Raw genomic sequence first — 18,928 nt, 5'->3', positions numbered from 1 at the left:
GAAGCGTTGGATTAGACCAGAAAAGATCTCCGCGGGCTGCAGACGTTTGTCCGACATACCAAAAGTCTGACATGCGCAAATCACCCGTTGCGTCTGCAACATGTGCTGGGTCCGTGACATGCGACATGGACTAGGGTAAGGTAGGGTGTCCGACAGTCATTAGACTGTCCGTCTCTTGGTATGTCGGAACACGCCTGCACCCGATCTCCGCCAGCGATAATCGATTAACACCTTAGAGGCCCGGAACTATTTAATCCATTTCATCCATGGTGCCCATCATTTGTAGCGCACGGACCACTTTTACCGGCGCACCGGAAGCTGGTGTGCATGTCTGTGTAGCAGCTAACAATAGCCACACAACTCTAGAGTCGATCGACAACAACGGGAGGTAATAATAAATCTATCGCGACTAGTGACTGGACCGCTGAGCGCCGTCTAACACAGGATCTTTTTTCAGAATTAGACGGGATGATTTAGATCGGGAGTTATGATCGTTTAAAGATTTTCGTTTTCGTCAGCTAAACAGGCAGGGGAGATTTTTGATGACGTGTCACTTTTTGACACGTCATCGGATCGGGCAACAAGCGCTCCAAGGCTCTAGAGCGATGCGAACAGTTTTGTTATCATTAATCTCCGTCCTGTTTATCAATCTCTGTGTTGGGCACTTGACCATGACCTTGAACTTGGACGGAGAACTCCGCCCTGGGCTTCCATGGTGTTAACTGATGCCCCCCCCGTCATCAGTACAGTAACATACTCACTGGCTGATGTTGGCGATGGTGTCCATCCAGCTGCGAATGCGCACCTTGTTGCGAACGTTGGGGGGGTTGCTGAACTCGTGCACGATGGCGATGTGGTAGGGGTACGGGCCCTGGAACAACTGGCGCTCCAGAGCCAGCGAATCAATCTGGGAAGCACACGCACATTTACTTACTTACAATGTACATGACATTCATTTTCATTCATTTTTATTTTTCGCTTTTCTTCTAGGTTTTATTGTATGACCTCAATTACACCCACACAACCTGAACTTCTATCATTCAGTGGAATTTCTGTGGTCTGGAGTTCTCTCTGGGGGTTGGAAGCCTTTTGAGCTGCAATGTAAACAGGCAAACAGGCCTCAACAGTGACATTTGCTGGCAAATCCCATTGACATAAATATGGGATTTGTCTTACATCACAATCCACAGGAAAATCGGAGCACTTGTTTTAACCAGAAAACCCCAGACCACAGAAAATTTACTGAATGTTAATGTAGTCGTTCAAACACAGTGGGCATGTGTCATTGGAGTGGGATGTTCTGAAGCCAGATTGGAATTCAAACAGCAGTTTACGCTCGTCTAGGTAGCTGCTGATTTGTTCGCGAATTAATCTCTATAACCTTTGAGGTGGAACAAAGGATGGAAACATGGCGGTAGTTGCCAGGTTCTAGTTTGTTTCCTTTTTTGTACAGAGGGATCACTCGTGCCACTTTGAAATCCTGTGGTGCGTGACACTGACTGATGGATAGATTTGTAATGTGGGCTAAAGAGGCTGCCGCATTTCTGAGGAATCTGGTGGGGACGTTGTCATGGCTTTGGTTTGGCTGAAGGGCGATGAGTGTTTTTTAGTACATCATCAGTTTTCACAGGTTTAACTGAGAATGCATCTTTTTGAGCTCCTAATTTCTCATAGTGAGCTTGGATGCGATCAGAACCGTAAAGACCGGAATGCAGGGGAAGTTTGCTTCAGGTGGCAATGGTGGTGGCAAACTGTTAAAACAGTTTGCCACCACCAGTATGTCTGTTAAACTGTTAAAACAGTTTGCCACCACCAGTATGTCTGTTAAACTGTTAAAACAGTTTGCCACCACCAGTATGTCGGTTAAACTGTTAAAACAGTTTGCCACCACCAGTATGTCGGTTAAACTGTTAAAACAGTTTGCCACCACCAGTATGTCTGTTAAACTGTTAAAACAGTTTGCCACCACCAGTATGTCTGTTAAACTGTTAAAACAGTTTGCCACCACCAGTATGTTAAACTGTTAAAACAGTTTGCCACCACCAGTATGTCGGTGATAAACAGTTTGCCACCACCAGTATGTCGGTGATAAACAGTTTGCCACCACCAGTATGTCGGTGATAAACAGTTTGCCACCACCAGTATGGTGATAAACAGTTTGCCACCACCAGTATGGTGATAAACAGTTTGCCACCACCAGTATGGTGATAAACAGTTTGCCACCACCAGTATGTCGGTGATAAACAGTTTGCCACCACCAGTATGTCGGTGATAAACAGTTTGCCGCCACCAGTATGGTGATAAGCGAGCCACTTGAAACTATGCAGACGTTTGTAGATTTGATTTGCAGTTTGTTGCTGCAGCCTAATTTGTTTAAAGCCTCCCAGAGTTTTTCTGGTTGCTTTTTGTTTGCTTCAATGTTCGAATTGTTTACCACATTGCGTAGTTTTCTGCATTTTTCAAGGAGCTGCTCATTTTTGCCTTTGTTGTACTCAGAATAGCTTTTATTTCTGAGTTTGATGGCATTCAAGGTTCAGGACGAGCTCTGACCCTTACCTCTTTTGTGGGTGCAATGTTATCAAGAAGAGACAAAAATGCAGATTTGAAACAGGCCCAGGTGTCCTCGACTTACTTGCCATTTTGAACATCTGACCAGTCTATCTTCTCAAGAGCTCCTGTGAGAGCTTCACTGGAGTAGCTTTTCATAGATCTGCATTTGATTGTGGTGTGCCACTCAACTACAGATCTATGCTTTGTACAAGTGCAGAAAATGATATTGTAATCACTTAAGCTGCACTTGATGACTCTGGAGATTCTGGCCCAGTCAGACGTCAAAATTAGGTCTATGATGGATTGGGACGCAGGCCTTGTAACTTGAGTTATCAGCTGGGCAAGGCTATGCAAGATGAAGAATCTTTAAAATCACCCAAATCACATTTGGCGGATGTTCCGGCCCGACACTTCCAGCTATGCACTTAGGTTGTGACCAGGCTTTTCTCTTCGCAGATGAGTAAGGCTACCTGTTCATATTTCTTTGAACAGGTAGTACATGTAAGAGACGAACATAACCATATGACTAGACAAGCCAGTTCGGGTGCTTTGGTGGCACTTAAACCAAGAACAAATATTCTCAAATCTTCTATTTTCTATAGAGCTGTAATAGGTTGGAATGCATTACCAAAGTCATAAACCATATCCACCATATCATAAACCAATACAAATACAAAATTCATCTTTAAAATCGAGTTAAAAGAACACCTTATGTAAACCATCCTGTAGTAACTAGTAACCCTGGGAAAAAATAATAATTCAAATGTATAATTTGTTGAAAGTGATTTTTGCTATGTTTTTTTATTTTCTTCTATGTTTTTTATTTCTTATTTTATATTTCACTTTTACTATGTTTGTAAACAATTCTAAGTATTGCCTTTGTTAAAAGTTAAATGTTTGTCTGTGTCGGACCCCAGGAAGACAAGCTTTTGTCAAGGCAAAAGCTAATGGGGATCCTTATAAACAATAAACCTGGTGCATGGGATGCATGTACAGTAGATGACATCACACACTAACTGACCTGGTGCATGGGCCGCATGTAGATGATGCGGTTCCTCTCCGGGGGCATGCGTAGGATCTGATCTAGGACCTGCTCCATGTCCAGCTTCTTGCACTGGGCGTAGTCGAAGCGGTTCACGATGGGAGCGTTCTCCACACGCAGCTGTTTGAGCACGCGACACCGGGTGGCTTCAGAGAGAGGGACGAGAGAGCAGTGCTGGGAACGTTACTCAGGAGGAGGAATCAGTCATTTCATCAGGCATTTATTTAGCAGACACTCTTAATCCAGAGCAATTTACAGTAAGCAAGGACAATACTATAATATCAGCTCAGTGGCCTTGTGGTTAGAGTGTCCGCCCTGAGACTTAAATCCCCGGCTGGGTCATACTAAAGGGAATTGAAATGGGACCCAGTGCCTCCCTGCTTGACACTCAGCATCAAGGGTTGGATTGGGGGTAAGTCCCTGCGACATACTAGCGTCATGTCCAGGGGGTGAACTTGTACATCAAGCTGCCTCACGCTACAGAAACAGGAGATAGGCTCCTGCCCTATGGCTCGGCAAGGCTACTTAAGGACAATACTAGTCACCTAGGATCAAAGGTAAACCATGAACATAATCAGTCAGAATATAGTAAAATCACACCTGTGACAGAAGGGGCCCTAGTACAGTGTTTACACAAACACTCAAAATTGTCCATTCATTGTCAATGGCATTTAAAGGACCACTTCACCACTTTTCAACTTCTCTTCCTATAATTGGTCCTAACTAATGTTCATGATAAAATACCACGATTTTTTCCTACTCAGTCTGTGTCTCATAGGAAGGCTGTGGGCAGTTCAAAAACCCGTCCACCAGTGACATCATCGATGGTGAATCCAAGCTAATAGAAACGTCAGGCTTTCTTTCCCTGAAAAGTTGCAATGCAAAAGTTGAAGCCATCGTTCTCGCGGTAATAAAAATCTAAATATATTTTTAAAAAAATCTTGTTTAAAAAGAAATCTGCCTAATGATGATGTCACTGGTGAACGGGTGTCCGAACTGCCCAAAGCCCTCCTATGAGACACAGACTGAGTAGGAAAAAATGGTGGTGTTTTATCATGAACATTAGTGAGGACCAATTATATGAAGAGATGTTGAAAAGTGGTGAAGTGGTCCTTTAATGTTTGTGTTAGGACACACACACACACACACACACACACACACACACACACACACACACACACACACACACACACACACACACACACACACACACACACACACACACACACACACACACACACACACACACACACACACACACACACACACACACACACACACACACACACACACACACACACACACACACACACACACACACACACACACGAGGGGCTAGTGCCAGGTCAACAAATGGACGTGGCATCTGTCTACATAACATGCCATATACCTTACATTTTAGCCTTTGCTAAAATCCTTTAACCCATTTTGGGCGGGAACCCCTTTTGGTGTTAGCATTACGTTATGCTTTAGCTATTTTTGAAAAATCGAAGAACGACTGACATAGAAACATAGCTTTTTCAGAAAACTGTCAGGATGTAGAAGACATTTTTAGAATCTGATCTCAGGTCAAAATGGGTTAAAAAGTAGTAAACATTACGTTACTTATTACTTGGTATGACGAGCAACTAGTTACACTACAAATTATAGTGTTGATAGCTTGTAGATCTGTAATGTCTTTAATAAACTATATAAACTATATGATCAGTGATAAGTGAAAGTAATTTGTATTAACAAGTGTACTATTATTACCGTTTCAGTGGTAATAAGTTACACTTCTAGTTATTGTGGAAAAAAGTAATAGTTATTACTTAGCGACTAGAGACTGCCCAACACTGGACGAGCAACACGCCTAATTTATATATATATATATATACACATTTTAATTATCTCATTTTATACCAAACAGGTCTGTTCTTTTTGGCAAGTGCGATAGAGTATGAATTGAGCTAGTATGAATTGAGCTAGTATGAATTGAGCTAGTATGAATTGAGCTAGTATAAATTGAGCTAGTATAAATTGAGCTAGTATGAATTGAGCTAGTATGAATTGAGCTAGTATGAATTGAGCTAGTATGAATTGAGCTAGTATGAATTGAGCTAGTATGAATTGAGCTGGTATGAATTGAGCTGGTATGAATTGAGCTGGTATGAATTGAGCTGGTATGAATTGAGCTGGTATGAATTGAGCTAGTATGAATTGAGCTAGTATGAATTGAGCTATGCAAAGAGAGGTTCATAAATTGAGCATTATGGAAAACCACTTCAATCTTAGCGTCCCTATTTTGGGGTGAGCATCTGGCAAACATATTAGTGTCTGCAGAGCGTAAACAGAAGGGGGCCTAGTACAGACCCAAGGGGTCCCTCTTGGGCACACACACACACACACACACACACACACACACACACACACACACACACACACAATACACGAAATACACACGCAATACACACCATGAACAAACATCATCTTAGGGCAGTCCTTCAGGACCAGATCGGTGATTCCACAGTTGGTCAGGGTGATGCCCACGAGGTTCTTGCTCTTCAGAGATAAAACCTGCAGCAGACAATTTAGCTTGTGTTACTAACAACGACTAGAATATTGCTGACATTAATCATTAGGCTGTCATATAGTGCATTTTAATCAGGTCTACGACACCTTGTTGTTGCTGCTGTGGTGCTGATGACAACACCACTGTAGAGTACCAGCTTTGCAGCAGAGCATATACGCATATAGTTTCGTCACAAACTTCTTGGAATACTTTGTTTGGTACAGTATGCCCATGTTTTATATAAATACATTTGCAATGACTGGCTAGACTAAACAACTTGATTAAAAGAATGTAGAGAGAAGGCACTAGAGCGGATCACAGGCTCATTTGGAATAGAGGGTATGCGCGTGGCGTGACATCATCATCATACCCGGAAGTTATGCAGGAACGCCTACAGAGTAGCAGAAAACTACTTTCTGTTCTTGACAGACCATACATCTAAACAGAAAAGTCCTATGGTATCTGATTGCATTAAACGATGTTAAACTCACTTTGCCACTCGATTTGCCACTCACTTTATGCATGCGCATACCCTCTATAGGTACCATTACTACTACTAAGCCGGTGGTGACGTGAGGTTATCCCGAGTGTACCGTCCCTTTACCTGATCATCTTCAGTGACATGTTTTAAACCCATTTTGGACTGAGGCCAAAAAAAAGCCCTCCTGACCTAAGCCTTCTGAATAACTTCAAATATTTATATAGCAGCATCAAAGTTTTTTAATACTGTACATACTGTACAGAACCCCAAAAGGGGTTCCCGCCCAGAATGGGTTACTCCTTTCACCATGCTTCCCCCACCTTTCTTCAATAGATGCTAGTTTATGATGCAAGACATATCTTGGTCAATTATTGTTCTCATGTTTTTGTCATTTAGATTAGTTTTCTCTTGCCCTATAATGTTATATTTTGTTAGATGTTTAGATGAATGCATGCTACTGTAGCCTCGGCCGGGAGGCGAACCCGGGACGTATGTTAGATGTTTAGATGAATGCATGCTACTGTAGCCTCGGCCGGGAGGCGAACCCAGGACGTATGTTAGATGTTTAGATGAATGCATGCTACTGTAGCCTCGGCCGGGAGGCGAACCCAGGACGTATGTTAGATGTTTAGATGAATGCATGCTACTGTAGCCTCGGCCGGGAGGCGAACCCGGGACGTATGTTAGATGTTTAGATGAATGCATGCTACTGTAGCCTCGGCCGGGAGGCGAACCCAGGACGTATGTTAGATGTTTAGATGAATGCATGCTACTGTAGCCTCGGCCGGGAGGCGAACCCAGGACGTATGTTAGATGTTTAGATGAATGCATGCTACTGTAGCCTCGGCCGGGAGGCGAACCCGGGACGTATGTTAGATGTTTAGATGAATGCATGCTACTGTAGCCTCGGCCGGGAGGCGAACCCAGGACGTATGTTAGATGTTTAGATGAATGCATGCTACTGTAGCCTCGGCCGGGAGGCGAACCCAGGACGTATGTTAGATGTTTAGATGAATGCATGCTACTGTAGCCTCGGCCGGGAGGCGAACCCGGGACGTATGTTAGATGTTTAGATGAATGCATGCTACTGTAGCCTCGGCCGGGAGGCGAACCCAGGACGTATGTTAGATGTTTAGATGAATGCATGCTACTGTAGCCTCGGCCGGGAGGCGAACCCGGGACGTATGTTAGATGTTTAGATGAATGCATGCTACTGTAGCCTCGGCCGGGAGGCGAACCCGGGACGTATGTTAGATGTTTAGATGAATGCATGCTACTGTAGCCTCGGCCGGGAGGCGAACCCGGGACGTATGTTAGATGTTTAGATGAATGCATGCTACTGTAGCCTCGGCCGGGAGGCGAACCCGGGACGTATGTATCAGAAAGGCCCATACGTTACCAGTCGGCTAAAGAGCCAGGTCCGATAGGCAAGCAGCAACGCAGCACCCTATAGCCTACACTACCATTGTAGGTGATCTAAAATTAGATTTTGGCCTGGGCCATGGCTCAATGGTCCAGGCACCTTGGCTGGTAACCCAGTCTGGCAGTGTGCCGCAGGTTCGACTCCCGATCCCGACGGCCTTTACTGCATGTCACTCCCCCATCTCTCTCCCCATTTCCTGTCAGCCTACTGTCTGTCCCTCCATAAAAAAATATATAAAATAAAGGCGAAAGCCACAAAAAACATTTAAAATTAGATTTTGGTACTCAAAATCACCTTTTAGGTAATCACCGTTACACATATAATATATAAGGTGAGTAGGTTCTTATCACCTAAGAGTGGAGTATGCGTGAGTCTTAACACATTTTGTGCCCAAGACGTCCAGACGTCCTAGGAATTATCGCATGTAGTGCCCAGGACGTCTGTGGGCGTCTTGGTAAGTGGGTCTAAAAAGTGGGCACCCTGGGTCGCCATTTTGAAAGATTAAAAGGGCACATGATGTGTTAAGTCCCTTTGGATAAGAGCTTCGGCTAAGTGCTTGTAATTGTAAAGTGTATTGTACCTGTACATGGTCGTCTTCGGTGACAGGATCTGACGTGCTGGTTGATTTGTCTGCAGTTCGCTTTTTTCTTTTTGTTACTTGAGGCTGTGTTCTTGACAGGTCTAAACAAAACAAAAATACACAACACATATTAGAGTAGCACATCAAGCAAGCATTAAATCAGTTAGTAGGAATTTGAATTTATTCAATTAATTTCAATATTACTAATAGACTGAATGTGGTACTAGAACATGCAGTATTGTAATGAATGTTTTCACATTATGCAATGTATTTTATGTGTGGTCCCCAGGAAGAGTAGCTGCTACTAAGGTAGTAGCTATCTGGTCGACTGTGGCTCAAGAGGTAGAGCAGGTAGTCCAATGATCCATGGGTCGGCGGTTCGAATCCCGGCTCCTCCTGTCTACATGTCGAAGTGTCCTTGGACAAGACACTGAACCCCAAAATTGCTCCCGGTGTGCTGGTTTGTACCTTGCATGGCTTCTGCCGCAAACGGTGTATGAATGGGTTAATGTAATGTAATCTATGTAAAGCGCCTTGGATAAAGGCGCTATATAAATTTACCATTTATCTAATGGGGTTACAAACAACCAAACAAAAAAATCTGACCATATTGGGTACGTTCTGAGTATTTGTTCTGATTTCAGGACACTGTCTGGCGTATGACATCCGTTTTGATGTCATACGTGATTTGAGTCAGCGGTCAGAGGAGATTCTCATTAATGAACAATGCCCGTTTCATCTTTTGAAATCCCTTCAATTTATCCCATGCATGTATAAACATGATTATTAGCGGTTTTGTTAGATGCAAGTTGAAAACTGTCTAGCACTGTGGTTCTTATTAAAAACCTGTGGCCTTGTGGTTAAGAGTGTCCGCACTGAGATTGGGAGGTTGGACTGGAAAATGGGAGCATGATTTAAGGTGAAGATGAGAATGAAACACAAGTGCCCCCTAGTGATTGTTTGGTGTCATTCTAGGCCAGGCTCAAAATTGGAAGCATGCTGCAATGTCTTGCACAACCCATCGATCATGTGACCGACATTTTACTCCATTAGGCATGCATGGATTAAAACAAAATTCAATATCACGACTGAAATATTATGCACATAATATATTATTCCTCAAAGTCCTAATATTTCAAAGACATCATTTCAACCATTTAATTTAAAGTAAACGTGTTTATTTGACAATTCCTTGGCATGTCTGTTCATAGTTATAATAAAAATTGGTTGTTTACTTGTTTCCGTGTTGCCGAAAAGTCGGCAGAAGAGCAAACAGCACAGCTCACTCAAGCCAAGACTACATAGGAATGCAAATGTTTTGCTATAAAAACCCTCCGATGTTTTAGTTACAGACCTGCATAGAGATTCTATTTTGATTCATTTTTCTCCAAAGCACTTTACACTTTATATCACATCCATCCATTCACACCACGTGACATAACCATGCAAGGTACTAACCTGCTCATCAGGAGCAGTTAGAGTTTCAAAGTCTCACTCAAGGATAAAACTAATCAAAAATAAATTTTAATGTCACATCCCTAATCTGCATATCCTACGATAAATGCGCGAAATCATACCTGCAATGCATCTTACCTGCCTCAGGAACCAACGGAATAGAGGACATTTTGCTGCAGGACCGAGTCCAAGGCCGTCTGGGAATAAAACCGTCCACACCGCTGCAGCCCAAATGCTGTGGACCTGAACCGGCCATATTAGGGCACGGCTGCGTGCGCGCCTGGCCAGCCGAAGCTGCTCCTCCCCTGCTGGGTACACCGGATCCAGACGTCGCCCCCCTGGATCCCACGGTGTCAGCAGCAGCATCAGCTCCGACTCTAGACGAAGTGTCCCCCCCGGTGGCACCCGTTCCCACCCCGGGCCCACCTCCGGTCCTAGCTGCAGACGGGCCCTCTGTGGTTCCATTTCCAGCGGCCGATCTGTGGGCGACCCTCGCTACGACCCTCCGCCTAAAACGCACGTCCTCCTCTGCCCTCTCTGCACCGGCCGCAGCACTTCCCTGCCGTCCGCTAGCGTCCCCGCCGGCTCTGGCGGGGGCAGCGGCCCCCGGTCTGTACGTGGGCCCGGCGGCTCCCTGCCTGCCCCCACCGGCGGCCGCCGCCGCTGCAGCAGCAGGGCCTTTGTTACCGTTCTCCGTAGCGGCCTTCATGTCGGCTTTGATCTGCTCGCTGGTCACCTGACAGCTCTTTTCACAGCTGCTCTCAGCGGCAGCCGCCGCGTCTCGAGGCTCCGTCGTCGTCGTCTGTCCCGCCGTCGTCGCGACCGGCGTTGTTGGCGTTACCACTGCGGGGGCGCTGCCGCCTCGCCGACGCAGGGGTGTTTTCCCTTTCCCTGAAAATACGTACACAACATTGTGAGGGAAATAACATGGTTGATACTCTGCTGTGTCTAATTTTGTTTTCCCTACATTGAGAAGCTATAATGATAAACTATCTCGTTCACCATTGTCTTTGTTATAGTTGGGATGTGGAGTCCATCCACTATTAACAATCGGTGCCGGGATTCATTCAAAATAGGAGCTCTGGGGTGCCGGAAAGACATGGCCGCTTTTACTCTGAAACCCACGACCGGGAAACAATCCGCTCAAAAATGTTTGACAGCTAACACAAGCCGAGAGTGTAGCATACGGTAGCCGAAAGGCGAACTGAAAAAAAAGGGAAAACAATTCAGAATATTCTTATCTCGCTAGGACGTCTACGGCCGTCCTATGTACGCGTCGATTGGGACCCCTAGGACGTGTGGCGACGTTCTACGGACGGAAACGCTTAAGGAATAGCCCTTAATATGGTCCTTTGACCAAATGGAGAATAGGGATCTTTATCTATCTTTATACACAATCCTTCACTAGGAATGTTAAAGTTTATATCCAAATAACTACTGTAATGATTAATGAATGTTGTCTATTGCCCCTTTATGCCCACTGTATGTTTTGTGAGGCTCAGACTCACGGATGTGTGCGTCTTGGGGTGTGTGTGTCTGTGCGGCTCAGACTCACGGCTGTGTGTGTTTTGTGTCTTGGTGTGTGCGCGCGCGTGCGTGCGTGTGTGGCTCAAACTCACGGCTGTGTGTGTTGGCCTGCGTGTCTTGCGGCTGAGGACATGCTGCGGTGGGACTTGGCCTTGCGGCCTGCTGGCCCGCTGCTGTCTCCTCCTCACTGTCAGAGTCCCAGACGACCGGACAGGGAGGTTTGGTTACCTGCGCTGCGCCCACGCTCGCTCCGCTCTGACGCTTGAACCCACTGGGACCTGGACCACGGCACAGATACGTCACTGTTATTCACATATTAAACTGTTAATAACTCATTCACATCTTTTTGGAAGGCCAACAGCGCCAAAAATGTCTTTTTGCTTTGCTTATTGATTGAGTTGCATCGCACTCCTCGCTACTGTCTGAATGACCCTACGGTTGCTAGGCGATCGAGTAAACAGGAAATAACCAGAAGTGAAAAGTCAGCTTGCCGTCTGCCTCCAGCAGAACAGATATATTTTTCAAATCCATTTAACTCCATTTTTGATCAAAACGGATCGTGTTTACATCATTTTTGTAAATCTGTTTACATTGAGGCGTAATTAACTTTGGTTCATTTCTCGTTGTATCTGTCACCTAGCAACCTAGAACCATTCATACGTTGGCAAAGAGCGCCATCTATCGTAAACCACTGAAAAGACCGCTGGACGTAATATACTGTCCGTCTTTGGCACCGAAGCGTCAGATTTGATTTGCGCAAATCTTCTGGCTGGAACAACATATTTTCAGATGGGGGTCGGCGGCCAATTACATAACATTTTTGGGGTCCTTGACATGAAAAAGTTTAAGCACCACTGACAGAAACATACGTTTTTCAGAAAACTGTCATGATTTAGAAGACATTTGTAGAATCTGGTCTCAGGCCTTAATATAATGGGATGATAAAAACTACAAGAGCCATAAGAGGTACACACCTGCCCGCTCCTCGTCAGGAGCCCGTGGGGGGAGCTGAGCGGGCTGACTCGGTCCAGCCTGCGCCGCCGCCACCTCCTCCAGCACCTCCTGTTTCACCTCCTCCCTGCGTCCTGCTCTGTCCACCTCCTCCACCTGAGGAGGCTCCACCTCCATGTTCTCCTCCAACATCACCTCCTCCTCCTCCTCTTCCTCTTCCTCTACTCCATTCAGCTCTACTGCCTCTGGGGAAGGAGAATGGGAATCTCATTAACACTCCCATCGCCCAGGACGAAGTACTTTGTCCTTACTATTAGTAACGCCCGACGCCCAGGACGAAGTATTGTCCAAAAGACGAAGTTTATTGATATGAGAACGGATCGCATGGCTCTATAGCCCAGAACCTAATTTTGGATGCTGCTCCGGAGGCACTATTACGTACTACTAACCGTACTGGAACCCAAAACTTCCTAGTATTTTAGATACTTCCTAGTATCTAAAAGATAGCGAAAATAGCGGATCTACAAGCTCTGCTATTGTCACTTTGTTATTATTTTTTATTTTTTTTATGACATGTATCTACCCCTTCAGGGGTGGTTAGGGTTATGAACGGTAAACACATAACCATCAGTTACCCTTGGTCTGAAAAAATATCACACCCGTGTGAAGTGAGGGGCGCTCTTATCATCATATACCACTCATTCCGGCCAATCACAATTTACATCCTCACATTCATCTTCAATGATTACACAAAGTTTGTGTTTACACAAACACTCAAAGCTGGCCATTCATTGTCAATGGCATTAAATGTCAGTACACAAAAAGCTGGACATTGGAGGGGCTAGCGCATAGTATCTAGGCGTATACAGTTCTTAACCCCCTTATGCTTGTTTGGCTAACGGCCGATGTAATCTACCTAAAACCGGCCGAAATCCGTGCGTGCACGGTCGATCACGCACGTGTGTGATCGCGCATGCATCGCTGCGTAAAATGTGATATTTTGGGCTTGATTAGAGCTTAATTTGACTTAGTTATTAAAATAAACAATGATCGCTTAGCATTCCGGACATCTGATAGTGCTGCACCAGTCCAAAGTAGTCCCGGATGTTGTGATTCCTTAAACCGGAAGTGAGATTCGCTTCACCAGATTTGGTCAAAACCGGCACAATGGTGACGCTACCGCCACCATCAGGACTGAGTGTCTACTATAGGATTGCCGTGTGAGAATGAGATGCAGTGTGTATATCACAGATTTTTCTATTGGCATTAAAATGACAAATTAAACATATGAATAGTGCAGGCAGAAGGCACAATCCACTGTTTAATTAGGCTGGCCATAAGCCAGTTAAGTCAATCAGATGTATAGTATAATATTGTTTTGCATCTTTGTGACAGGCCTAAACATTCTCCCCTTCCACCCCACACACACACACACACACACACACGGGAACAGTTTTCCCCATACGCAAAATATCAGTATTGGCCGATCGTGACAAAAACAATCGGTGATCGGGATCGTTCCCCAAAAACCTGATCAGGGAGCACCTCTAACCGAATCCAGATAATCGGTTGAAGATGGATGGATGGACCCACTCTCAGACAGAGACTGTGTATGTTTGTGTGCGTGTGTGTGAACTTGCCATTCTGCTGCGGTTGTGGTCTTTGGTTGTTGTGGTTGATGTTGTTGTTGTTGACGACGGGTGCCGGAGGCACTGGGGGGGGCAGGTTGGCATCGTTGTTGTTGTTGTTCTCATTGTCGTTGTTGGAGTTCTGGTTGCTGACCAGAGCCGAGGACACGCCGATGCCCGTCCCTGCACTGAGGCCCACCCGGGCACAGCCCTGCATGAAGAGCACACACACATTCACTGAGACCCACCCGGGCACAACCCTGCATGGGTTGGAGAGACACACACACATTCACTGAGACCCACCCAGGCACAGCCCTGCATGAAGACACACACATTCACTGAGGCCCACCCGGGCACAGCCCTGCATGAAGAGCACACACACATTCACTGAGACCCACCCAGGCACAGCCCTGCATGAAGACACACACATTCACTGAGGCCCACCCGGGCACAGCCCTGCATAATAATAATAATAATAATAGCTCAAATTTATATAGCGCTTTTCTAAATACCCAAAGCGCTTTACATAGGAACACTAGAAACAGACTTTAAAGACACATGAAGACACACACACATTCACTGAGGCCCACCCGGGCACAGCCCTGCATGGATTGGAGAGACACACACACATTCACTGAGGCCCACCCGGGCACATCCCTGCATGAAGACACACACACATTCACTGAGGCCCATCCGGGCACAGCCCTGCATGAAGACACACACACATTCACTGAGGCCCACCCGGGCACAGCCCTGCATGGATTGGAGAGACACACACACATTCACTGAGGCCCACCCGGGCACATCCCTGCATGAAGACACACACACATTCACTGAGGCCCACCCGGGCACAGCCCTGCATGAAGACACACACACATTCACTGAGGCCCACCCGGGCACAGCCCTGCATGGATTGGAGAGACACACACACATTCACTGAGACCCACCCGGGCACAGCCCTGCATGAAGACACACACACATTCACTGAGGCCCACCCGGGCACAGCCCTGCATGAAGACACACACACATTCACTGAGGCCCACCCGGGCACAGCCCTGCATGAAGACACACACACATTCACTGAGGCCCACCCGGGCACAGCCCTGCATGGATTGGAGAGACACACACACATTCACTGAGGCCCACCCGGGCACAGCCCTGCATGGAGACACACACACACATTCACTGAGGCCCACCCGGGCACAGCCTTGCATGAAGACACACACACATTCACTGAGGCCCACCCGGGCACAGCCTTGCATGAAGACACACACACATTCACTGAGGCCCACCCGGGCACAGCCCTGCATGAAGACACACACACATTCACTGAGGCCCACCCGGGCACAGCCCTGCATGAAGAGCACACACACATTCACTAAGGCCCACCCGGGCACAGCCCTGCATGAAGAACACTCACACACACACACACACACACACACACCCCTCTGCATGGAACGTCAACACAAGAGCACACACACACTTTCACTTGTGGCCAACAGTTTCATTATTGACATGTCAAAAATCATCTGTCGAGATGCGAATGGCGACGCAAAGTTCACTGAAGTTGGGAGATTTCAAATTCAGTGAATAGGTTGAAGAGTTGAAAATAAATCCTTTCATTCATTATCCTGTATGTTCCCGTTAGGATAAAAGCGGTATGCATTTTCTGTTCACTACAGAGCTGGGGAGACCCCTGTTATAGAGGGTATGCCCATGCATAAAGTGAGTGGCAAATCGTGTGGCAAAGTGGGTTTAACGTTTAATACAATCAGAGGACTTTTCTGTGTGGATGTTGGGCTAGTAAAAAAAAAGTAGTGTTTTTGCCACTCAGTAGATGTTCCAGCATAACTTCCGGGTATGATGACATCATGACAATGTCACGCGCATACCCTCTATTGAACCAACACTCTATAGCAATAATTACAATATGAATATAGAGCTATTAACACCTATTTAAACAAAACAAAACATGGATGTGAGAAGAAGGCAGATGGATTCCTAAGTTAGGTGTGTAATGAAACATGTGATGTTTGACGGTACCTTGGGCGGTTCTCTGAACATCTGGTCCAGACAGATGAACTCCAGGCTGGGCAGTGCCTCTACGAACTGGGAGAAGGACTCCAGTTTGATGGCATGACAACGAACCAGCGTCAGGTCCACCAGGCGCGACCACCGCGACTGATCTGAAGACAAAAAAACAACACGGCACAATGCTCGTTTTCCTGCTTGGAAATGCACAGAATGAAACACAACATCACCAGGGGAAACAGAATGAAACACAACACATCACCAGGGGAAACAGAATGAAACACAACACATCACCAGGGGAAACAGAATGAAACACAACACATCACCAGGGGAAACAGAATGAAACACAACACATCACCAGGGGAAACAGAATGAAACACAACACATCACCAGGGGAAACAGAATGAAACACAACACATCACCAGGGGAAACAGAATGAAACACATCACCAGGGGAAACAGAATGAAACACATCACCAGGGGAAACAGAATGAAACACAACACATCACCAGGGGAAACACAACACATCACCAGAATGAAACACAACACATCACCAGAATGAAACACAACACATCACCAGAATGAAACACAACACATCACCAGAATGAAACACAACACATCACCAGAATGAAACACAACACATCACCAGAATGAAACACAACACATCACCAGAATGAAACACAACACATCACCAGGGGAAACAGAATGAAACACAACACATCACCAGGGGAAACAGAATGAAACACAACACATCACCAGGGGAAACAGAATGAAACACAACACATCACCAGGGGAAACAGAATGAAACACAACACATCACCAGGGGAAACAGAATGAAACACAACACATCACCAGGGGAAACAGAAGGAAACACAACACATCACCAGGGGAAACAGAATGAAACACAACACATCACCAGGGGAAACAGAATGAAACACAACGCATCACCAGGGGAAACAGAATGAAACACAACACATCACCAGGGGAAACAGAATGAAACACAACACATCACCAGGGGAAACAGAATGAAACACAACACATCACCAGGGGAAACAGAATGAAACACAACACATCACCAGGGGAAACAGAATGAAACACAACACATCACCAGGGGAAACAGAATGAAACACAACACATCACCAGGGGAAACAGAATGAAACACAACACATCACCAGGGGAAACAGAATGAAACACATCATCACCAGGGGAAACAGAATGAAACACAACACATCACCAGGGGAAACAGAATGAAACACAACACATCACCAGGGGAAACAGAATGAAACACAACACATCACCAGGGGAAACAGAATGAAACACAACACATCACCAGGGGAAACAGAATGAAACACAACACATCACCAGGGAAACAGAATGAAACACAACACATCACCAGGGGAAACAGTTGATCGAACTAATCACTTTTCAAAACATAGCCGATCTACAAGCTTACAAACACGTCACAAAGCTCGCGTGTTGTGACTCGTGAGCTTGAAGACTATTCAGCTATTGTAGCTGTTTGTTGTAGGAAAAGTGGTTAATCAAGTGATTAATCAGATTTTATAGTTTCGAAAAAATGTTCCAGAGACAGAGAAGACTGCTCGACTTTATGCCGTTATTGAAACGTTAACCATGCAACAAAAAATAATGTTCAGTTAATGTTGAAAACGACTTGGACCCTATATATATACTTTTCTTAGTATACCACGGTTCTTTTTTCCTGCTACACCAAATCTCTTTGCAGATGTAGCCAATATAAGCTTATTTGGCAGGCAATATACTGCAAAAATGTATTAACCATATTTGCATCCGTGTTCCATCTACCTGTGATCCAGTGATGAGGGTTGTGCAGATGTGGGCAGTTGTAGATGAGCAGGTATTTGATGTTGGTGAACACCTCATTGACCGCCTTCATGCCAATGTCGGTGATGATGCCCGGATTCTCAATGACGTCCGCCAGGCCGTAGCGGACCAGCTCAGAGTGGCTCATCTTACCTACACACACACACACACAAACACAGAGCAGCAGCGCACCATATGGTCAGTGCAGTGGGTGAGTTGTTGGTGTATTACAGACCAGGTATCACTGCTTACTTGAGCATTCCCCCATGCCACAATACCGGTGAGATTATATGAAAAAAGTAACTTTACGTTATTTGAAACGGTTACATAGTACGACTTTAAATGTAGGTCCTTTGCGTCCGATTCCAGCTTGAATCATGTCAATCCGTCTCACTACTCACTGGTCAATCCCCACTTGCCCTGCCCTAACAAAATATAAAATATAAAATGCCACAAATATACTTTATGTAAAATGATGAATGAATATAACTAACATTGCAGGAGGAACTCATCCACGTATCCCAGGTGCAGAGTCTCAAACTGAGGAAACTCAAGTTCGGCCATCTTGAGAGCTGAAAAGACGCCGTCTTTGGTCAGAGAAGGTTGGATGCGAACCTCATGGAGCCTTACAGCACAAAGACACAAGAGCAATATGACCTTGAATGAATATGCAAGTGATATTTTATGGTTAAAACAAAAGGTTTCTTGTTAAAAGGTTATAAAGCTCTATTATGATAGTAATCATTGCTATAGAGACTAGTGAGTTTGTTCAGGAACAGAAACTTCATCCAATCAGGAGAGAGAGAACCCATTTTTAAGCTTCAGTGTTATAGTTCAACTTGCTAATTTGTCAGCTCATTTCTTTATG

The 18,928-nt window shown here is 45.4% G+C and overlaps 1 protein-coding gene and 1 long non-coding RNA gene across 3 annotated transcripts in view; one reads left to right on the top strand and one right to left on the bottom strand.

Moving 5' to 3' along the window:
• The window catches only part of LOC306940464, a 687,363-nt gene that overhangs the window by 537,351 nt on the left and 131,084 nt on the right, over positions 1-18,928 (top strand). The gene's annotated exons all lie outside the window — the stretch shown is intronic.
• Positions 1-18,928, bottom strand: part of fbxo38 (F-box protein 38) — a 40,614-nt gene that overhangs the window by 10,429 nt on the left and 11,257 nt on the right. For both annotated transcript variants that reach the window (XM_079515251.1, XM_079515252.1), the window contains exons 8-18: positions 18,555-18,685; positions 18,043-18,213; positions 16,232-16,374; positions 14,201-14,399; positions 12,584-12,805; positions 11,702-11,887; positions 10,221-10,973; positions 8,628-8,728; positions 6,046-6,148; positions 3,572-3,738; positions 762-907 (exon numbers count right to left, since the gene is read on the bottom strand). In XM_079515251.1, coding sequence (XP_079371377.1) covers positions 762-907; positions 3,572-3,738; positions 6,046-6,148; positions 8,628-8,728; positions 10,221-10,973; positions 11,702-11,887; positions 12,584-12,805; positions 14,201-14,399; positions 16,232-16,374; positions 18,043-18,213; positions 18,555-18,685 — 2,322 coding nt within the window. The remainder of the gene's footprint in view (positions 1-761; positions 908-3,571; positions 3,739-6,045; positions 6,149-8,627; positions 8,729-10,220; positions 10,974-11,701; positions 11,888-12,583; positions 12,806-14,200; positions 14,400-16,231; positions 16,375-18,042; positions 18,214-18,554; positions 18,686-18,928) is intronic.

Source organism: Electrona antarctica (assembly GCF_951216825.1).
Source record: "Electrona antarctica genome assembly, chromosome: 1".
NCBI lineage: Eukaryota > Metazoa > Chordata > Actinopteri > Myctophiformes > Myctophidae > Electrona > Electrona antarctica.
The sequence above is the reverse complement of the archived record's forward strand: the minus strand, read 5'-3'. Positions and strand labels throughout refer to the sequence as shown.